The sequence below is a fragment of the Protobothrops mucrosquamatus genome, unplaced genomic scaffold (assembly GCF_001527695.2).
Source record: "Protobothrops mucrosquamatus isolate PMUCROS unplaced genomic scaffold, P.Mucros_1.0 scaffold969, whole genome shotgun sequence".
Taxonomy (NCBI): domain Eukaryota; kingdom Metazoa; phylum Chordata; class Lepidosauria; order Squamata; family Viperidae; genus Protobothrops; species Protobothrops mucrosquamatus.
In genome coordinates this window covers 215,350-234,917 of record NW_015387212.1, presented here as the reverse complement: position 1 = coordinate 234,917, position 19,568 = coordinate 215,350, and the positions used below count along the sequence as shown (strand labels likewise).

Sequence of the window (19,568 nt, the reverse complement as noted above, 5' to 3'; positions counted from 1 at the left end):
TGCATCCTCCTCCAGCTGCTCTGAGCCCCTCTGCACCAGCCACTCATGCACCCTCATTGACCCTCACATCTCCCACACCCTCATGCATTTTCCACAACCCATTCCTCTTACACACACCCTCTCTGACCCACATCTCTCATGCACACCTTTGCACCACCCCCAATCTGCACCTCATGCACCCTTGAAGACCCTCTCTCACACCCTTTGCTTCCCCCCCCCCCCATCCAGCAGCAGCCACTTATCTGCCTGCCTGCCAGCCTGAACTTGCAACTTTCTTCTGGTTTTCCCACTGGCTTTGACTGTGGAAAGCTAGCAGGAAGTTGTCTCACCTAACACATGTGGCATTCAGTTAACAACAGCAACCAGAACTGCAGGGATTGACATCTCTAAGCACTACAGTCAATACATCTCTAAGCAATACAGTTACGACTGCATCAATTAGCAACAGAAATTCCAGTCCCAACTGCCACTGTAATTGGGACTGCCCGTTGATAAAAAGACTGTCTGCTGGGCTTGTTTATCTACTACAAGAGGGTTAGGTTGTTTCAGGAAACATTATCAAATCAATTGTATAATTAAGTTTTAATGCAATTTTTATTTGCTGTCTCAGAATTTAGTTTCCTTTTTAATTGGTTAATAACCACAACAAAGTTATTGCATTGTAATATAGCAATTTGATCAGATGTTCTGTTATAAATAAAACTACTCAGATGCTTTTGCAGCTGTAATTTTCCAGTGTAAGAACCTCTTTTTGCTACTCTGAGCACCAGGATACAGTATGTAAAAAATTTAATTCCTTCTTTCGGGAAGAATATAGAGCATAAATGAACACAATGCACTAATATCAATTTATTATTTCAGTTTGTACAGCCAGCCCCTCACCAGTTACTTGGCATCAGTGGCTTAACTATTTCACAAATTGTTCACAAAATAAAATGATCGCATCAATTTTCTTTAAAAATGGAAGAAGCCAACACCTACAGCTAAATCAAATTGATGTGATTTATTGAATAACTCAGACCAAGCATAACTGCCTTTTTATATTATGATGCATTATTTCAATTTCGAGGCTGTAGACTCCACAGCAATTCTGCTCAGCTTAACCACCACAAAAAAAGCTAAGCCTTGTGCGCCTTTATACAAGGTTCAACAGGAAAAAAACTTAAAAGAGCAGAGTTTTCCATAGGGGGAAAAAATGAATGGAAAAAATTGCAGCGCTGATTTCTTGAATTCCCACTCCAATTCCCATCTCCATCAGCCTTATCCTGGTCTGCATGGCTAGTAGTTCAACACCTGAAAAACCGTAAGTGGCCCAATCCTAATATGAAAACATTTGCCTCGTTAAGAAGCCCAAGTCAGGCGCTCCTTTCAATGCCCGGACTTTTACAGACACTCCTTATTATCTCCGCCTTCCGCGACCCCGGACCATATCCAGCCTGCGCACGCCCTCACAAGCATATTTGATGTGTTGCCTTTAAAATCTCCAATTTGTATTCCCTTGCACTTAAACCGGGAGGGGGCCAGGAAGCAAGCCAAATGACGGCACCTATTCCAGGAGCCGCTTTCTGACCCGCATGCGCGGGGTCCTCCACCGTCCCGTCAGCCTCAGTGGGGGGGGGAACGACTCGTGAGCGTGGCGCTTTAAACACCTTCTATTTCCTGTCCCGTGATGCTTCACGTCCCAAGTGGAATAGGCGCAAGATGGCGGCTGAGCGGCAGGTGGCTGGGAGCGGTGGCGGCCGTGGTAGCGGCAGTGCTGGTAGCGGCGGCGCTACTTCCATGGCGGCCCTGGAGGATAACAAGGAGAATGAAAAGCCCAAGTCCGGTGGCCTCGGAGACAGCCTGGGCCTGGAGAGTATCCTACCGGCGCGTCGGAGGGGAGAGCGCTAATGGGGACGTGTCACTTAAGCCAAAGGGCGAGCCCTTCCCTGGCTTAGGCTTCTGCGTTGAGAAATTTCCGAATTTCGCTTATAATTTCTAACTGGTTTGTCTTCCCGAATTTCGGGTAGTGATGAACGATGCATTAGCTGACTTTCAAGTGGAGACCTCCCCTGAAATTAACATTGAGGAAATATTAGTCCAGACATATTGGAAGCTAGAGACTTCCCCTAGCTGTGATATGTTACAATTGATTAGTTATAATGGGAAACTGCATTTCTTTTTTTTCTTTTTTGCAAAACATTGCATGGAATAACTCATTTAGCCAAGTTTGGGATATTATAGGTAATAGATATGCAGACTGTAAAACAAAGCAACTGGATTTTTAAACAAAACTCGTAACTGAAAAGTTATGCTTTGTGTAGGTATGTTTGTGGAGGAGGTGAAATATCAGGTCTTTTGCATGCAGCATGTCAGAAACTTAATGAGTAAGCAATCATATTTTTTGTTTATAGATCTTTCATGATAATGTAAAATTTACATAACAGATAAAAGTTTCAAAATCTTATTCACATTTTAGCGGGTGATAACAGTTAAATTATGCTGTCCAATTGTAAAATAAAATGCTACACAGAAATAATGTGAACCTGAAATGTTAATTTTGTAAATGTTGTGAATATTCTAATGACAATTACTGTACATCTTTAATTAGTGGATACAGCAGTGATATATGTTAATCTGTAATTCTAAATTTTTTTGACTCCCTCAGAATTTATAGCTTATCTTTGGATAGTGATTTTGAAGTCAAAATTAGAAATGCATTTATATTAGCTTACCACTGAATCTAGTTAGTAATATGCAAATTACAGCATACAATAATTCTGTTAATTTCCAAATCCAGAAGTAAATCATTATTTTAAAATTACATCAGTTTTTAAATAACATATCTCAGGGTTGGTAAAATTGTAGCCATTTTATTCCAAAGCCAAACAGGCAACAAGCTTGTAGGCTTAGAATATGAATGCAGGAAAACTTTTGTCATCCAGCCAGTTTTCCATTTAATCATGCCCAGAAACAGTTGCTAACTTGTTATGTTTGAACTTCATAAAATACTACAATAATACAATTTACAGTATATTTTATATGATTTAACTGTATAAGATATATTATTGGAAATTTCCTTAACAAGTCTTTTAGTTCTTCAGATTGTTAAAGAATCACAGCAGCAACATGGCCTACGTCATGGTGATTTTCAGAGATACAGGTTAGTATGTAAGAATAATCATGGAAGTTAACAGTTGAACATGAAATGCCTTTGTTTTTATTAATAAAAGTGAATATTTATTTCAGTAGTTACAAATGATGCAGCTGATTTTAGAGAAGAAAGAAGTAGAATGAGTTAGATACCAATGCTAACTGTTTGGTCTTTAATATCACTGGGAATCAGGCACATATGAATTTAATAAATAACTTATGGGGTATACTTTTAAATTAAACATGCTTTGGTTGCTCGGTTTTAGGAAAGTTCTGACCATGTGTTTTGGTTTGGTTTACTTTATTTTTAAATTTTTGTGCCACCCATCTCACTATCAACCAATTTTGTATGTATGTATGACTCATGTATATGCTTTACATATTTTCTGGTACACAATCATTGGATAAAAGTATATAATTTAGAACACTGTATCCAAGTAGGCTGAGAATTTTTTCCGTAATTCAGGCTTTACCTCATAAATCACTTCCCTGAAAAACTACCTCAGTAACCATGTAAGTTGCACCCTCTGGCACATGTGCAGTGGTGAAACTTAATTTTCTTCATAAGTCCATATAACTTTGAAGATAAGTTTTCTTTAGATATCATTTGTTCAACTATCAATCAATTTATGAGTAGAATTCTAGCTTAAAATTTTTTGAAATTTCCAATTTGTCAGTTTTTTCTGTGTCTGCATATTTTACTTTAAGAATTGTTACGTGACTTGACTTATTTTGCTGTGGTACCTGTCTTCTATGATCATATCTTTTCTGAATAACTTCCTTTAAGTCTTCTGTTATTATTTACATTGTCTTATATTTTATAGATTGCAGCAGTGTTTTCCCTGAGACATTTCTTATGGGAGGGTAGGATTGGAAGCAAGTATTACTCTGAATAAGAATTAACCATTTATTTTCTCTCCACTCCTTGAAGAGGTTATTGCTCCCGTCGACTAAGGAGGCTCAGAAAAACTCTTAACTTCAAGATGGGAAATAGGCACAAGTTCACGGGGAAAAAAATAACAGAAGAGCTGTTATCTGACAACAGGTACTTGAAGGGTCCATAACTGCAAGATATAAAGGGCTGTATCTAGTACCCTTTTTTTAACCCAGCAGAATGGGTCATGCTGGTTTATCAAATTTCCTTTGCAAATACCCATTCCCTCTCATATTCCATGAACAGAAAGATCTCTTCCATTCCTTTGCATTTATATCCAACTGTTTAGTTTGTATAGGCTTTTGTTGCCTGGGGAAACTGTAGAACTGTAGCAAGCCTCAATTTCTCAGTATAAATTTGGAATGCAAAGATGTAGTCAGGAGGCCTAGCCTCTATTTCTCCTAGAAACTCTGAACATAGACTTTGTGTTATGCTTGGAGGTCAAGCAAGCTAACCTATTTCTGCTTTCTATTTCTGAGTTGGAGATGGGAATCAGGTCTCTTTATCTTCTGTCCTCATAGAAAAAGATGGGGAAAGCATCCTGAACAAAAGAGATTAATCAGATTCCAAAATGATATTAAAAATATGTTGATAAAATAGTCCAGTGTCTTTGAACACTTTCAGATACAGAAAAGTACAGTTATTTTACAAAGAAAACTATTTTTGTGTTCCTGAAGCAAATCTTAGAAGTGATGCAGGTATTTTAAAACATTTTAGTGTGTTTTGAAGTTTTGATTTCATATAACGAGTGTTCCAGTTGCTGTGCTAGTGTGTTAGAATGAAGTATTGAGACTGGTAAATTTTGCCTTTGCAATTAGTGCTACGCTGTTGTCCAAAATGCATGTCATCTAGGTATAGTATCAGAAATACTGTACTTCTAGAATGTTATTGAGGTACATATAAATGTACTGTCAAAATCTTCTATCAAGATAATAGATGAGGAAAAGCAAAGTTGATCTTTCCAGGATTGTAAGGATAAAAGAAGGCCTGTGGAAATGTCTTTCACCAGGAATTCTAAAGAGAGGGTGTGGTGTAAATATAATCAATCAGTTGCTAGAAAGGGATTTTGAGATTGGCTTTAAACAAGATGCCTGATTGGGGCAGAAGTACAGTAACAAATACATCTGTTTGCTAGTTCTGTTGAAATTCTCAAGAGAAATTATAAGTGCTTTGAATAATTTTTAATTGATCTTATGCCATAGATATTTACTCCTGATTCTTATGGATGCTGAAAGAGCCTGGAGTTATGCAATGCAGCTTAAGCAAGAAGCCAACACAGAACCACGCAAACGCTTTCATTTATTATCTCGCCTACGCAAAGCAGTAAAATATGCTGAGGAACTGGAACACCTCTGTGAAAGTAGCCGGGTAGATGCCAAGACAAAGCTGGAAGCTCAGGTTAGTACTAGCTTTTAAAACCTTCCTAGAAAGGCAGAGAAAATATGCTGTAGTTAGTTTTTTAGTGGGCAATTGAATCTAAATTGTAGGTGATAAAAGCTCCAATGAAGAATACAGAAAAAAGAAAAGACAAGATATACATCAAACCAAGCACATGAAAAAGGAAAAAATTATATAAAAGCACTTTATTGCAGTGTGTTTCAAAAGCAGAGGTTTCTCTTTAAAACACTTTTGGATCCGGTTGACAGTAAAGTCCACATACACCATATTTTCTTCTTCATCCAGTGTTTTAATAGCAGGCTCCAGTTAGAGTGCCAGCATCTTTAAAATCAAACAAGAACAATGTAAAACAAGATGGAGCAATGACAAATGTGAAAACGCGGGGATGTCCAGAATATTTTTTCAAAAAAAATAATTAAAAAAACATTTTTTTTTCTGTCTGTAAAGTACAGAGTAAAAACCAGAAGGGGATAAAATAATGTGCTACCCTATCCATTTATCTGAAAGGCTCCTCTGTTTTTATAGTGAAGTAAATTTGCCTCGTGGTCATTTATTTCTCTAACAGAATAACTAAAAAGGATATATTCCACCACTACCATTTCCTGTGGAAAAACAATTCATGTAATCTCCATACATTTTCATGTTTCATTTCGTTTCTGAAAAAAAATATTGTCCAGGTAGTAATAAAATAATTTGAACTCAAATGGCACACCTATTTTATGAAAATAAATAGTATACTTACTTGTATTTGATAATGGTATATTTCCTGGTATTTACTGATGGCTATGAGAAAATCCAGATTCAGTAGGCTACCATACAGCTACCATGCACTGCCTATCATCCACCTTCATTTGTCTTATAGGCATATACAGCTTACCTCACAGGTATGGTACGATTTGAGCATCAGGAATGGAAGGCAGCAATGGAGGCTTTCAACAAGTGCAAGTGAGTTTCATTTTTTTTTAAATTTCTGTGTCCATTGTCTATTAAATAAACAGATTTTTCCCATTCAGACTCTTCTGGATGTGGATTTTTTTTTCCTCTTGAACATTTTAAAATCCATGTAGTACGTTTTGCTTCTGCGCAGCTTAATGATAAAGTTTAAAAGCTCAGTATTGTTACAGTTACCCTTCAAATAGAAAGAAATTGTTTTTAATACAATAAATTACTGACTATTTAGTTTTTACCTTCCTTTTTCAGAACCATTTATGAAAAGCTGGCTAGTGCATTCACAGAGGAGCAGGCAATATTATATAATCAGCGAGTGGAAGAAATCTCTCCAAATATTCGTTATTGTGCTTATAATATCGGTAAGTAAATCAAGAAGAAAAATATATTTAAAGAATTTAATAATTATTATTCTCATACACACATCCCTATTGGGTAAGCTTCATATAGTAAACCCTGCTTCTTTCTAGCACTAAAGATGTTACCTAGCTGGGTAATGAAATGTCTGCAAGAAAACAACCAGGCTCAGAGAGCATCAAGGAATCCACTATTCTTATACAATTTCCTGTGAAATTAATGCATTAATTAGACTGAATGCGGAACATTTTTCAGTGTGATATTTCTATTAATTTAAGTTCAAGCTTTCATACTTTTTGAGAAGAGCATCCAAATGGTGGCAGTTATTAATGGGATTCTTAACATTTTCTCTTCATTTATCCTAAATAAAAAACATCTTTTCCTTCTTAACAAAAGAAAAAAACAAACAACTTTTATGGAAGACTGCTAAGAAACCTTCGTTCACATGTTGGTCTTTTGCTGTAGATTACAGTTTTATTGATTGATTAAATTTCTATGCCAGTCCATCTCCCCAAGGCGATTCTTTGATTTGCATAACCACGTGCAAATGTTTTTAATATACATTGTAGACCAAAACATTAATACTTGTTTAGATATGCAGCCTTAAATGCATCAGTTTGGATATGCTTTGGCGTGAAGTGTAGACAGCAGCAAACTGTGTACTGATACTCTTAATTTCTTGCACATTCCTGCCTGTTTAAATACATGCCTTGTGATGCTGCCACCCCCTGTGCTGTGATTTTTCTTGAAGCTTTGCAGTGTGTTTTTATTGTGACAAATTGTGATGGATGACAAGCTAATTGAATTATGCCACTTGTTTCTTAGGTGACCAGTCTGCTATTAGTGAGCTGATGCAAATGAGGCTGAGGACTGGAGGCACTGAAGGGCTTCTTGCTGAAAAACTAGAGGTAATTAATCCTCGCGGTTTTCCCTTTTAAAAGAATGGCTACTGCTGCCCGATTTTAACTGATAACGTCATTTTTCTTTTAAGAGATTTAAAATACAGTGTGAAAAGGTACAAATTGTCTTACAAAATGATATTTTGAAATTATTTTAAAAATACAGATCTGTTGCAATAGCTAAATTATAACTGGATAGTAAGAGACAAGAAACCTGAAATTCTCAACTGTCACATCAGCAATAGTCAGAGATGACTAGAATTATAGTTTAAAGGGGGGAAAAAATCTACAAGACCACAGATTCCGGTTCTGTGAAGAACAACAGGAGATGGGAAACTAATAATTATACAATTAATGTTTTCAACCTCTCCTGTAAATCAAATACCATCTATTTAAAACAGTGTTTGGTCTCCCTTGTGGGTGGTTCCAAAAACAATATTTCCTTTGTTTCCTCTGATTAATTCATTTGTTTAATCTTAAGAAACCATTTTTTATGTTTAAATGCTATCATTTGTGTGATTTTGCCATTTTGCACATTATGTAAATTTGTAGCAGAAATTTATGCAAACTCTGTTGCGTTGGTTTCCAGTGAAGTTTAAAAAGACAGGAAGCATTTGGGCTGCAATTGAAAAAGCCATGTGCTGTACAGTTTAATGTCACCTTCTTTTATCTGCTTGTTGCAACTGCTTATAGAATAGTTTGTCATTTTAAAACTTGTGCTATTGTGAATAAAGCATTTTTTAATTTTCCACTTCAGTTTCTTGCCAAAAACGTTTTGATGCTGCCCTTCTTAAATTTATTTGTGAGGTTTGCACACTCTTGGTAGTAATAGTCTTTCCTAGGAGTTTGTCCTGGAAATGCTTTGTAGGTTTGAATGTAGATTGGAGTTGCAGAAAAAAATTGCACTCCACTAAGTATTTTGGGACCATGCTTAAAACTTTTCATTTAAATTCTACATTAGACCTTAGACTGTAGACACCACCACAAGTTGTGTATGTTGGATCGGTGTATATCCTGCGGACGTAAAGATACTTGCTCTCTTTAAGCATGTGTCTTAAACAATATTAGGGAAAGATCAGTGTGCTTGCAAACTTGCCTTTTTTGTATCTGAGAACACCCAAAGCAAACTTCCAACCCTTCCTCCACTTCAGTGTTCATGTTTGCCACAGTGTCCCCAAGACCTTATGCTTCCCAACAACTTTGATTGATCTTTTCATATTCGGCAAAGTTTTCTTTTTTAATTTTGTATGTGTGAAATCACTGTGAGTACATGTTTTCCAGTTATTCCCTGTCTCCATGGTAAGGCTGGCTATAAAATAATCATGATTTGAGATTGCAATAATTTTGAAAGTTAAACTTTAATAGTTTATGGTTGTATATTATTTATTGGATACAGTAGGAAACATGTGTTGTGAGAAATAAATGTTTTTCATTAGAGCACCAACCCAAAATTTCCCTGTTTTCTAGTCATTAATCACACAGACTCGAGCAAAGCAGGCAGCCACTATGAGTGAGGTGGAATGGAGGGGAAGAACGGTGCCTGTGAAAATAGACAAAGTGAGAATCTTCCTGTTGGGGTTGGCAGATACTGAAGCAGCTATAACTCAAGTAAGTAAACTCTCCTGAAACCTGTGATTTTTAACTGTTAAGCAGGGTCCTGTGGCCATGTGAACTTGGTAGCTAAACTATTATATTCCGATTTCTATACACATATAATTTGTTTTATATTTAAATTCATTTGTCACTGAATATGGGCAAGAAATCATGCCAGTTCAGTTTATTTTATTGCTATCATAGACTAGTTGAAAATTAATTCTTTTTTTTTTTTTAAAAAAAATCCTAAATAGGGTGTTGTGAAAATGAGCAGTTCAACAAAATAAAATGAAAAAGAGGAACTCGGCTTGTTTGTGTAAAAGACTATTAGAAGCTGCTTATTACAGTGACTGCTCCAGGTAACAAAGTAGTGTTAGCTTCATTTAGTGAGAGAGTCAGATTGGTCAAATAGGTGAAGATAAAATGAATCCAGGCAACCAAAACCTTTGTCTAAAAAGGGAGGTAATGGTTCATGGCGAGAAATAACACAATCAGAATGCAGCTGTCACTTGGCTATTTGCCATCAGATACTGTAATGCGGAAAGACTGGACCATGTCTTGCTTACTCCTGTTTTACAGGGACGGGAATAATTGTGAACATCACCCTGGGACATGTGAAAAAAGATTGCTTTTAGTGTTTTTCCAAGCAGAAAATTGAAATTCATAAATTCCATACTTAAAAGTATAACAGCTTAAGTTACTTGTTGAAACTCTTCATCTTGTCCAGGAACATTGTACTCTCAGTTCAGATCATTGAGTAATAATGCTGTTATTTAACTCTTCTGATATTGTAACTTATTCGAAGCCTTAATTCGTGTACAGTGGTGCAGTCTCTTGCCTGTGACTTGGGAATGAATCAGCAGCATTTGCCACAAAATCCTGAATATTTGCTAACTTCCTCGTTCCCTTCAAGATACACCTTATGAATGACTACCTTAGAAAAGGAAGATAAACTCATTTTTATATAAGTAAAATAATAAATCTCTACCTCATTTTCTTTTGTTTCAGCATTACTATTCTGGCATTTCCCCTTTACAGTATGAAGTTGAAATGGCCTCATAGGTGGAGCAGTTAAACTAGTCTGACCTGTCTCTGATTATTCAAATTTAGAAAATGTAACCTCCCCTGAGTTCTTTGAAAATTAAGAGACTTATTTTTGAAATGTATTAATCCAGTTAACATTGGAAGGGTAACAGTTATACATTATGCTCTTTAAAGCAATTTTTAAAAATAAAATCTATTCTAAAATTGTGAATCTCATATTTCAGCGTGTTTTCTGGAGATCTGCTCAAAGTAGTCAAAATTCTAAATAACTGAGCTGTAGAATATATCCAAACACATAATCTTTAAACAATGGATCTTAAGTAATTTTAATTTGACCAAGTGTTAACGTATTATAAAATGCTAATGAATACCTAAGGCTGTTCTAACTTTGGGAATGTTCCTTCCCAATCCTAGATTACTAAGCAGAAAAACTATCCACAGAGATCAGTTTCCAGTCTTTAATCTGTCAAAGAAAATGGCACTTTGAAGGGAGAAAGGAGGGCAAATAAAACTATAGGTTATCAACAACAAAAAGATTCCTGACTGTCTGGTGGAATAAGTTACAGTTTAAGCATTAGAATAGGAACTACATTTCAGAAAATTCCAAAATAAAATGGAATTGAACCAAAATAGAGGGGGGTTCATAGTGTGGCTTATTGAGAGAGAATATGAGATGGAATGCTTTACCCAATAATATATGGTTTTGGGTGTTCTTGCCAATATTCTCCCTGCCCTATTTTATGCCATGATTTTATGAAGTTAAAGAAGTTGATTTGTTTATTGGTTCACATTGTATTAAATTTAGGAAATAGTAACAGAATAGCTGTGGAAGGGTTTTCTTTCTTTCTTTTTTTGGTAATCTGAAGAGTTCAGTTGTGCCTCTTCTGTTATATCATAGAAATATAAAATGGTAGACTTAATCTCCACCTAGGTAATAAAAGTTTCACTGATATTGCATGTAATACAACATCTTTGTAAGACTCACAAGTTGCAATTGTTAATGTAAGTTTTAGCCTCTTTTGATTTCAGGAGAAATGTAGCAGTGATTGAAAAGATTGTATATGTTTCTGTGCCACTTTATTTAGGCAGAAGAAGAAGAAACTAAAGAACATTTGTTTGAGTCTTTACTGAGTGAGTGTCGGGATGCAATACAAGCTGTTCGCGAAGAGCTGAAGCCAGATCAGGTGAGCCATAAAGTAGAAGATTTATGCATTTGACTCTCCTTTGGTTAGGAAGGCAGGATATAAATAAAACCATTGCTGAGTCTACTTGAAGAATTATTTGATGGTAGGTCCTACAGGATTCTTTGTGAAGCAATAATAAACTGCAGCTATCCCACAGTTTTGATTGCATCCAAACATTCTTTTCTAAAATAAATAAATTACACCTAATGTTTTGTTTCCTACAGAAGCAGCGGGATCACTCTTTGGAAATAGACGCTGGAAAAGTCTCTAATATTCAGTATCTACACAGGTAAGAGCCTTTCCAGAAATGCATACAAAGCTATTAGCAGCTTTATATGCATTCAAATAATTTTGAAAGGACTCTTAATAACAATGTGGTTTTTAAATACTCTGCTTTCTAGTTACTTGACTTACATCAAGCTGTCTACAGCAATCAAGCGCAATGAGAGCATGGCAAAGGCGTTACAGAAGGCGCTCCTTCGTCAGCAGGGGCCCGAGGAAGATGGCAAGCGTGTTCCTCGACCTCAGGACTTGATACGCCTTTATGACATCATCTTACAGGTAATCATGTAAGGAGTAGTTTAGTGGAGAGGAGAGGCTTGTGGTTCCAGTTTTATCTTTTACTAGATGACTGCAAAGTATAGTAGATGGGGAAAAGGTGTGCTATTAAATTGGAGGTGTAGATCAGAGGTGCAAATTGGTAGCATCAGAGCTTATTTCTCCATTAAAAATACACGGGAGAAGTATTGAAAATAAAGAGGTTTTCTGAAATTTTTGTGACCACTAAATATAATAAGCATATACCTTATTTTTAAGAATCACACCAAGACACTTGTTTCCTAAATAATTTTAATAATTACAGGTTATTTTTGGGACAGAGTGTAAAGGGTGTTAACCTTGAAACGAAATTACAGTGTTTAAAAAAATACTGTATTTAAAAAATACTCTGGTCATTTCTGTACTGTACTATCAGTTTATAATAATGCTCATTGAAGTAAATGAAATTATTTTTTCACCACTGTCAAATTTATTTAATTGGATAAATATTTATTTATACTGTTAGTGCTTATTTACATTCAAGGGCTTTTTTTTTTTTTTTTTTTTGGTTTTCTATTTTGATCACACTGAAGAATCTGGCAGAATTGCAACAACTTCCTGGCCTAGAAGAAGATAAAAGCTACCTGAAGGAAATAGGAATAAAGACCTTGGTGTATAAGGCTTACCGGTAATTCCCAAACAAACAAAGTTACTTGTTCAGTCACAGTTAAGCAATCACAGTCATATAGTGGCTTGGATCCGAACAATACTGTAATGAGCGGCAAGATAAAAGATATTTGTGCTATTCCGTGAATGTTTGTGATAGTGCTAGAAGGTAGCTCTGCTAATTTTCATTGGCCTGGAGGTGTCGTTACAATACATGTAGCATAAATAAGGAAGACAAGAGATTCCAGATCATAAAAAGGAATTTCATAGAAATATATACAAGTATGAAAATCTCTGAATTTCGAGCCACTTTTCTCATTCTGATTTCTTTTTCTAAGCCAGAATTATATGACTTGAAAAGTCCTTTGGCTATTATAATGGATCCAAGATGGAGAACTGAGGAGATAGCAGGACAAGAAACCCAGTAGTGAGTTCAGAATTATAGGAAATGTTCCAATTATTTCTGCAGAAACAACCATTTCATTGTCTCTCCCCCTCCTTGACATAGTTCCTCCAGGCAGTTCAGAGAAGAGAATGTAAAGTGGGAAAGACTGGATGTGAATAGTTTCAAGAAAATTGTGCTCATAGAGAGTTGATACTTAAAGAGTTAATTGAGCCATAATTTACCAATCTACTTGGTATGGTCTTCTGTTCCTCCTAGGTGCTTTTTCATTGCACAGTCATATGTCCTGGTGAAAAAATGGAGTGAAGCTCTTGTTTTGTATGATCGAGTGCTGAAATATGCCACTGAAGTTCAGGCTCAAGCTGGGACTAAAAAAAACAATTTAAAGGTAGGAAACCAGTTATGAAGTCTGCATTAACATAGTTTTAAAGTGATGTAATAGAGGGCATACTAATAATAATAATAATAATAATAATAATAATAATAATAATAATAATAATAATAATAGAGCTGGAAGGGACCTTGGAGGTCTTCTAGTCCAACTCCCTGCTCAGGCAGGAAACCCTATACCATTTCGGACAAATGGCTGTCCAGTTTCTTCTTAAAAACTTCCAGTGTTGGAGCATTCACCACTTCTGGAGGCAGGTTGTTCCACTGATTAATTGTTCTGACTGTCAGGAAATCTCTCCTTAGTTCTAGGTTGCTTCTCTCCTTGATTAGTTTCCATCCATTGCTTCTTGTCCTGCCCTTCAGGTGCTTTGGAGAATAACTTGACTCCCTCTTCTTTGTGGCAACCCCTGAGATACTGGAAGACTGCTATCATGTCACCCCTAGTCCTTCTCATTAAACTAGACATACCCAATTCCAGCAACCGTTCTTTATATGTTTTAGCCTCCAATCCCCTAATCATCTTTGTTGCTCTTCTCTGTACTCTTTCTAGAGTCTCAATATCTTTTTTAAATTGATTATATTCTGCTAACTGTAATATATAGTTCTGGTTCATTTGTTGAAACAAATAATGACTGATTTGCCCATATAAAATCAAATCATTTGGGTTTGTCTCTAGTTGGACAATGTGCTTGTGTGTGTGTGTGAGAGAGAGAGAATGAGAGAGTAATTACTATACCACATGTATTTGGCAACTCAAAATGGCATATGCATTTAATATTCCTGCCTCTTATTTTCCCAACAATGAAAAGAAAGAAATATTAGCAAATCTAGTTCTGGAAAAAAATGAAAATGAAGGAAAGATGAAACTAATAAGTATATGTCTTTTGTGGAATTGGTCTGAATTATACAGGAGCTACCTGATGTTCAGGATCTGATTACTCAAGTAAATGCAGAAAAATACTCCTTGCAAGCAGCTGCCATATTAGGTGAGTGTGGCTTTTCAAACTCCCACATACACAGTATTCATGGGGAAATGATTTCAAGATTCAAGAGGCAGAGTGTCCCAACACATCAGAATGGAAGGCAGGAATGGCAATGAAGGACTTTACTTTTTTTACAGGTGGTTGTATAGTTTATTTTTTTCAATGGTTTGACCGACCCATTCTGGAAAGAAAAAGTAATCATTTTTTACTACCCAACTGTTGATAGGGAAGAAATTATAGGCTCAGTAAAAATTAAAGAGTTGTAAATTAGACTTTAAAATATCCTCGTCCCATTCCACTTTTTTTTATATTCACTCCCCTGTCAAACTATCGATTTTTCATAGACCACTAGGAAGATAAAGCCTTTTCCCTTTGACTTTTTTTAGACAATATTGGTTCATAATCTGTTCACCTGTTGCTTTCATTGCTGCATATTCTGTCCATTTCTGTTCATCCTTTCACACCTAAAACTCCTCCTTTCTAACCAGAATTCTGCCACCAAGACAATTAACTTCTGATATTCTTCAGAGTCATAACTACCTCAGATTGAAGGCAAGCTCTTTTTGAAGTCTGACCTTCTGTTCAATCCTCTAACATGTTGCTCCCTGTAAATTTCACCACTGTCAGCCATTCAGAAATTCTGTTTACTCAAATAGGTATTTTATTTTACTTTGATGCCAATAGCTTTTTCTCTATAACTTACTTTTTATCTAAATTAGCATAAGTCTATGCACCTCTTAACATAAGTATGTACAACATACTCAGCCCTGTGTCAGACATAAATTGTAACCATCCATTCCTTGACCCTTCTCTATAATGTTATGCTATATAGTCTGTCTGTCTATCTATCTATCTGTCTAATTTATATGTCCACCTATCTCACAAGAAGCAACTCTGGGTGACATACAACAATATTAAGGAGTGGTTATACAGTTAGATTTCAAATTGGGACAGGGTGAAAATGGGTATCATTGCATCATTCACATTTTAAGGAGAAAGATTAAATATAAGCATTATCATATAGATAATTTCATTGATTCACACTTTAAGATGTAGCCTTAAAGTGTGCATTTTCCTTAAGTATTACCTCTGATTCTTTCAGATGCCAGTGACACTGATGAGGCAGAATCTCCGTCCCAGATCAAAGATGGCAAGGTAAGCTACTTTCTGTATAAGCAAAAAAAAAAAAAGCACAATTTCAGAAGAAGCCTAATTTCTTTCTTATGTATAGTGCATCAACATATAATTTTAATTATGTATATTAGAAATATGATGACAGAAATCTTTAATTGTTCCTGTTTATTTAGAAAGGTTTCTGGTTTATTTATTTAGTTTTTTGGCATGGTAAGATATGAAAGAATGAGTTTGATGGAAAAGAAGCTCAAGAGCAATCAAGAAGAAGAACATTCAGAAAAAGGCAACATAATGCCTCCTTAATTCTGCTGCTTTGTTTTTGCAAAGCTAACATTACAATAATGAAGAAGTAAAAAAAATACCCAGAAATTTAGAAAACATTCCTAAACGTTAGAGACAGCCGTGCTTCATGGTACAAACCACGAGAGTGTTCTATCTGTGCATTTTTTTCCCCTATGCATAGTCTATGCATAATTTCGGAAAAAAAGATTTACAGCATGAGCTTGTCAAAAATCTAAGAGATTTTTGAAAATTGAAGATTTAGGCGCATGATATTATAAAAATATTGCATGCAATGGCTTTTCTATTTTTCCTTCAAGCTAATTGAAGCCGGGGCAGTCTTGATCAAGACTACTATATGGGACATGGGAGACTGAAATTTTCCATCTCCCAGCAATTTCTTTGGGGGGAGGATGCGCAAGAGAATGGTGCCATGTAGGTTGGCAGGTGCGAAGGGGGCTTGGATAGAGTTATGAAGGTGCATAGGGGTATGCAAGGGGTATGCCAGTAGCCGGTGCAGCACAAAAACAAAGGATGGTGGGTGTGTGTAGGTGGAGAAGACTTACTTGCAACTTTCCCTTCAAGCTTTCCCACTGACTTTATAGGGAAGCCGGTAAGGAGGGTTGCAAATGGCAATCATGTGATCGTGGGGCGCTCGTGAGTGCAAAAGAGTTGCCAAGCACCCAAATCATAATCACGTGTTTGCCAGGCTACTAGGACGGCTGGAGGTCCGAGGACAAGTCATAACCACCATTCGTTCAGTGCCTTTGCAACTTGGAATGATGCTGAACAAATAGTCATAGATTGGAGACCACCTTAATCAAAATTGGATTTCTTCTCATTTAAAATGGAAGAGCAGCTTTGTGGTAGTATTAAATGTATCATATTGCTTATTCCTAATATTAACCGGGTATTAGAAAAGCTTTATACTTACATTTGCTAGCATAATATTTCCACGGCAGATTTGGATAATTTTCTGAGGCTTCCTCAGCAGTTATTCATAGGTCCATATTTAACTTCATTTCCTTGAATGCATTACCCAGAAAGTGTAAATATTAAATTTCTGTCATTAGACTAAACCTGGGTTTTCCAGCAGTGGCAAGTTCCAAACATATGGATTTCAACTCTCAGGATTCTCAACTGTAGCCATGCTGGCTGTGGAGTTTAGGAAGTTGAAGTTCATTTATTAGGGAAATGTACAGATTGAGAAACCTTAAACTAGAGTGTCAAGCAGCAAACATTGTCCAAATAAACTAATTTTTGTTTCTGTTTACCTTCCTTTTATATCAAGCCACTTTCTGAACGATTTGAGATTTTCTGCCTGGATCCTTCTCTTGTCAGCAAGCAAGCAAGTCTGGTGCATTTCCCTCCAGAATTCCAGCCAATTCCATGCAAGCCTTTATTTTTTGATCTGGCTCTCAACCACGTCACTTTCCCACCCCTGGAAGATAAAGTAGAGCAGAAAGCAAAGAGTGGTCTTACAGGATATATCAAAGGCATCTTTGGATTCCGGAGTTAACCAGGGCTCTTTTCAAGGAGAATGTTTCCTTTGTATTGGGGAATCTGCAACAGGTTCAGACCTTATCTTCTTGAGTCTAAAATCCACACGGGAGGTTTTCAATATTTTTCCAGTATTCTGTCTGTCCATCTGATTTATTAGAAACATTTCAATCTGAGAACATAAAAAATGTGCTCTGTCTCCAGCCTTATCTCACACTGAAGAAAACACCTGGGGGTCTGAATTCACTCACTCCGAGTGCCTCAGGCAGGAATAAGTATCCATTTTGTAAGGGTCATTTCTTTTTGTGGCCGATACCACAAATTTAATTTTTAAAAAGCTAACTCAGTCGTCTGGACAAGACACAGCAGAGGGAAACCAAAGGCACAGATTTTTATAGGATTGAACAGCTTCAACCAGAACCTGTGAAAACTCAGTTAAATTGATCCTTGTACTGCCTGCTGGGTTTAATTTTCACTTCTAGCTATGGATTGAAGATCAGAGTTGATAGTTGATAATCCTTATAGTAGATTATACTACAGGTTTTAAAAAAAATATCCTTATATAATCTTTCCTTTAAAAGGCACCACTTCTCATTAAGTTCTTCGAGGATCTCCTTTGGAACCTAAAGAGCCTCATTTCAGAAAGTTATTCTCCATTTTTGCATTAATAGCCCTTTTGGTTTTATTTTTCCTCATTCAGTTTATCTGAATTGGCAAATTGGACAGAATGCTTATTTTGTATTTTCCATCCTTTCTGAAAATTACATATGGTAGTTTTAAATAGTCCACTTTGTGAAAAATCAATAAATGAAGCCACTGGAATCTTAAGCAATAAAGATTTTAGTCAGATATTAAGGGGCACTTTTTGTGAGAGCATTTACATGTGCTGTAAGAATTCCAATATCTTAAATATCTTTTCCCAAAATGAAACAATGAAAAATATCTAGATACATCTTTTAAACATGTGTTCTATTTCCATGAGCTATGTTATTGATCTTAAAAGTAATCTAGTTAGTCTGAAATATTACTTGGATCAGCTAATGTTTAGCTATCTTTTAGTGTTCGTACAGCGCTACATTTTTGTCATACTCCGTTCCAGTTTTGCTCTGCTGCTTCTTGGCTTTGTTAAAAACAGTATTAAAATTGGATTATTCAGTTAAGAATGTTCCACAAAAACAGTTTCTCGAGCATTGTGCTAATATACTTTAGATAATTATAATTTCCAAACCAAATTGGGTGTAATTATACCAAAATTATTGGAACTGTTTATCTTGTATGAAAAGCTATCACCATTCTCATTAGGACTTAATTGTGCCACTTCTGTTTTAAAATATGTGTGTGAAATGGAGCCTCTGGTCTGTTGGACGAGTAGAATTTTATAGAAAAAACTTAAAGGAAGTGAAAAATATTTTTTACTGTATCAAGTGATTAAATTTGAGATTGAGATGGGGTGTGATAAACTGATAATTTGTCAGTTCTCCTAAAAAACTTAAATGGAAATAACAGATTTGACTCAAGTAACTATGGCCCAGAATCATTTTTGGCAATACATCTGTTAGGTTTTTTTTTTTTTTTGTGGATTGTATTTTGCTTCAAACTTCCTGTCCTGTTTTTGAATTAAATCCAAGAATTGTATTCTTAAAGGTGCAATCCAACTTCTTTTTGTTTACCTCCCACCTCCAAATCTTTGGGTAACTAGTACATTCCACTCCATTTGTCTCTGCTGCCTTAATTAGTTACAAAATATTTGTTAAGATGTAACAAAGTATACTAGAAAGGTAGAAAAGAAACTTCCAAACAATAAAGACATATTCTTGCTACAACCCAGTTTTAAACCATTTAAACAGTTCAACTGCATGCTCTGCTTTCATTTGAAATTTCCTTACTGGAACATTTGAAGAACACCTTTGCAAGTAGTGGGGTTTTCCCAGAGAAGTAAACATATGACTGGATTGTTAGAATAAAAATGTTTACTGTTACCACAGATGTTGACACCATCCCCAGCCACATACACTCTTCATTAGCACATTGTAGTACGTTATTTCATGTACTTGCCAATAATAGATTGAATCTGGTGTTCTTGAAATATCTGGAATTTGTCCTCTGTGCCTTACATTTGTTGAATGTCTTCTGTAGGTAGTCCTTGACTTACGACCACAATTGAGCCCAAAATTTATGTTGCTAAGT

At 35.9% G+C, this 19,568-nt stretch overlaps 1 protein-coding gene across 1 annotated transcript; it reads left to right on the top strand.

Moving 5' to 3' along the window:
• Positions 1–1,684: 1,684 nt before the first annotated feature.
• SRP68 (signal recognition particle 68) lies at positions 1,685–19,201 on the top strand. Its single transcript, XM_015819702.2, has 16 exons — positions 1,685–1,855; positions 3,076–3,142; positions 4,064–4,177; positions 5,269–5,464; positions 6,327–6,409; positions 6,665–6,774; positions 7,595–7,677; positions 9,136–9,276; positions 11,391–11,489; positions 11,714–11,778; positions 11,891–12,050; positions 12,620–12,714; positions 13,354–13,483; positions 14,396–14,471; positions 15,571–15,623; positions 17,173–19,201. Exons 1-16 carry the CDS (start codon positions 1,702–1,704, stop codon positions 17,398–17,400), a joined length of 1,854 nt encoding a protein of 617 aa, XP_015675188.1. The 5' UTR covers positions 1,685–1,701; the 3' UTR covers positions 17,401–19,201.
• The last annotated feature ends 367 nt before the right edge of the window (positions 19,202–19,568 follow it).

Bases quoted from the DNA above. Each gene is read 5' to 3' on its own strand.
- SRP68 (XM_015819702.2), top strand. From the start codon at position 1,702: ATGGCGGCTGAGCGGCAGGTGGCTGGGAGCGGTGGCGGCCGTGGTAGC. The intron at 5,465-6,326 runs GTTAGTACTAGC...TTTGTCTTATAG, and splicing joins AGACAAAGCTGGAAGCTCAG to GCATATACAGCTTACCTCAC. The intron at 15,624-17,172 runs GTAAGCTACTTT...TTTTATATCAAG, and splicing joins CCCAGATCAAAGATGGCAAG to CCACTTTCTGAACGATTTGA.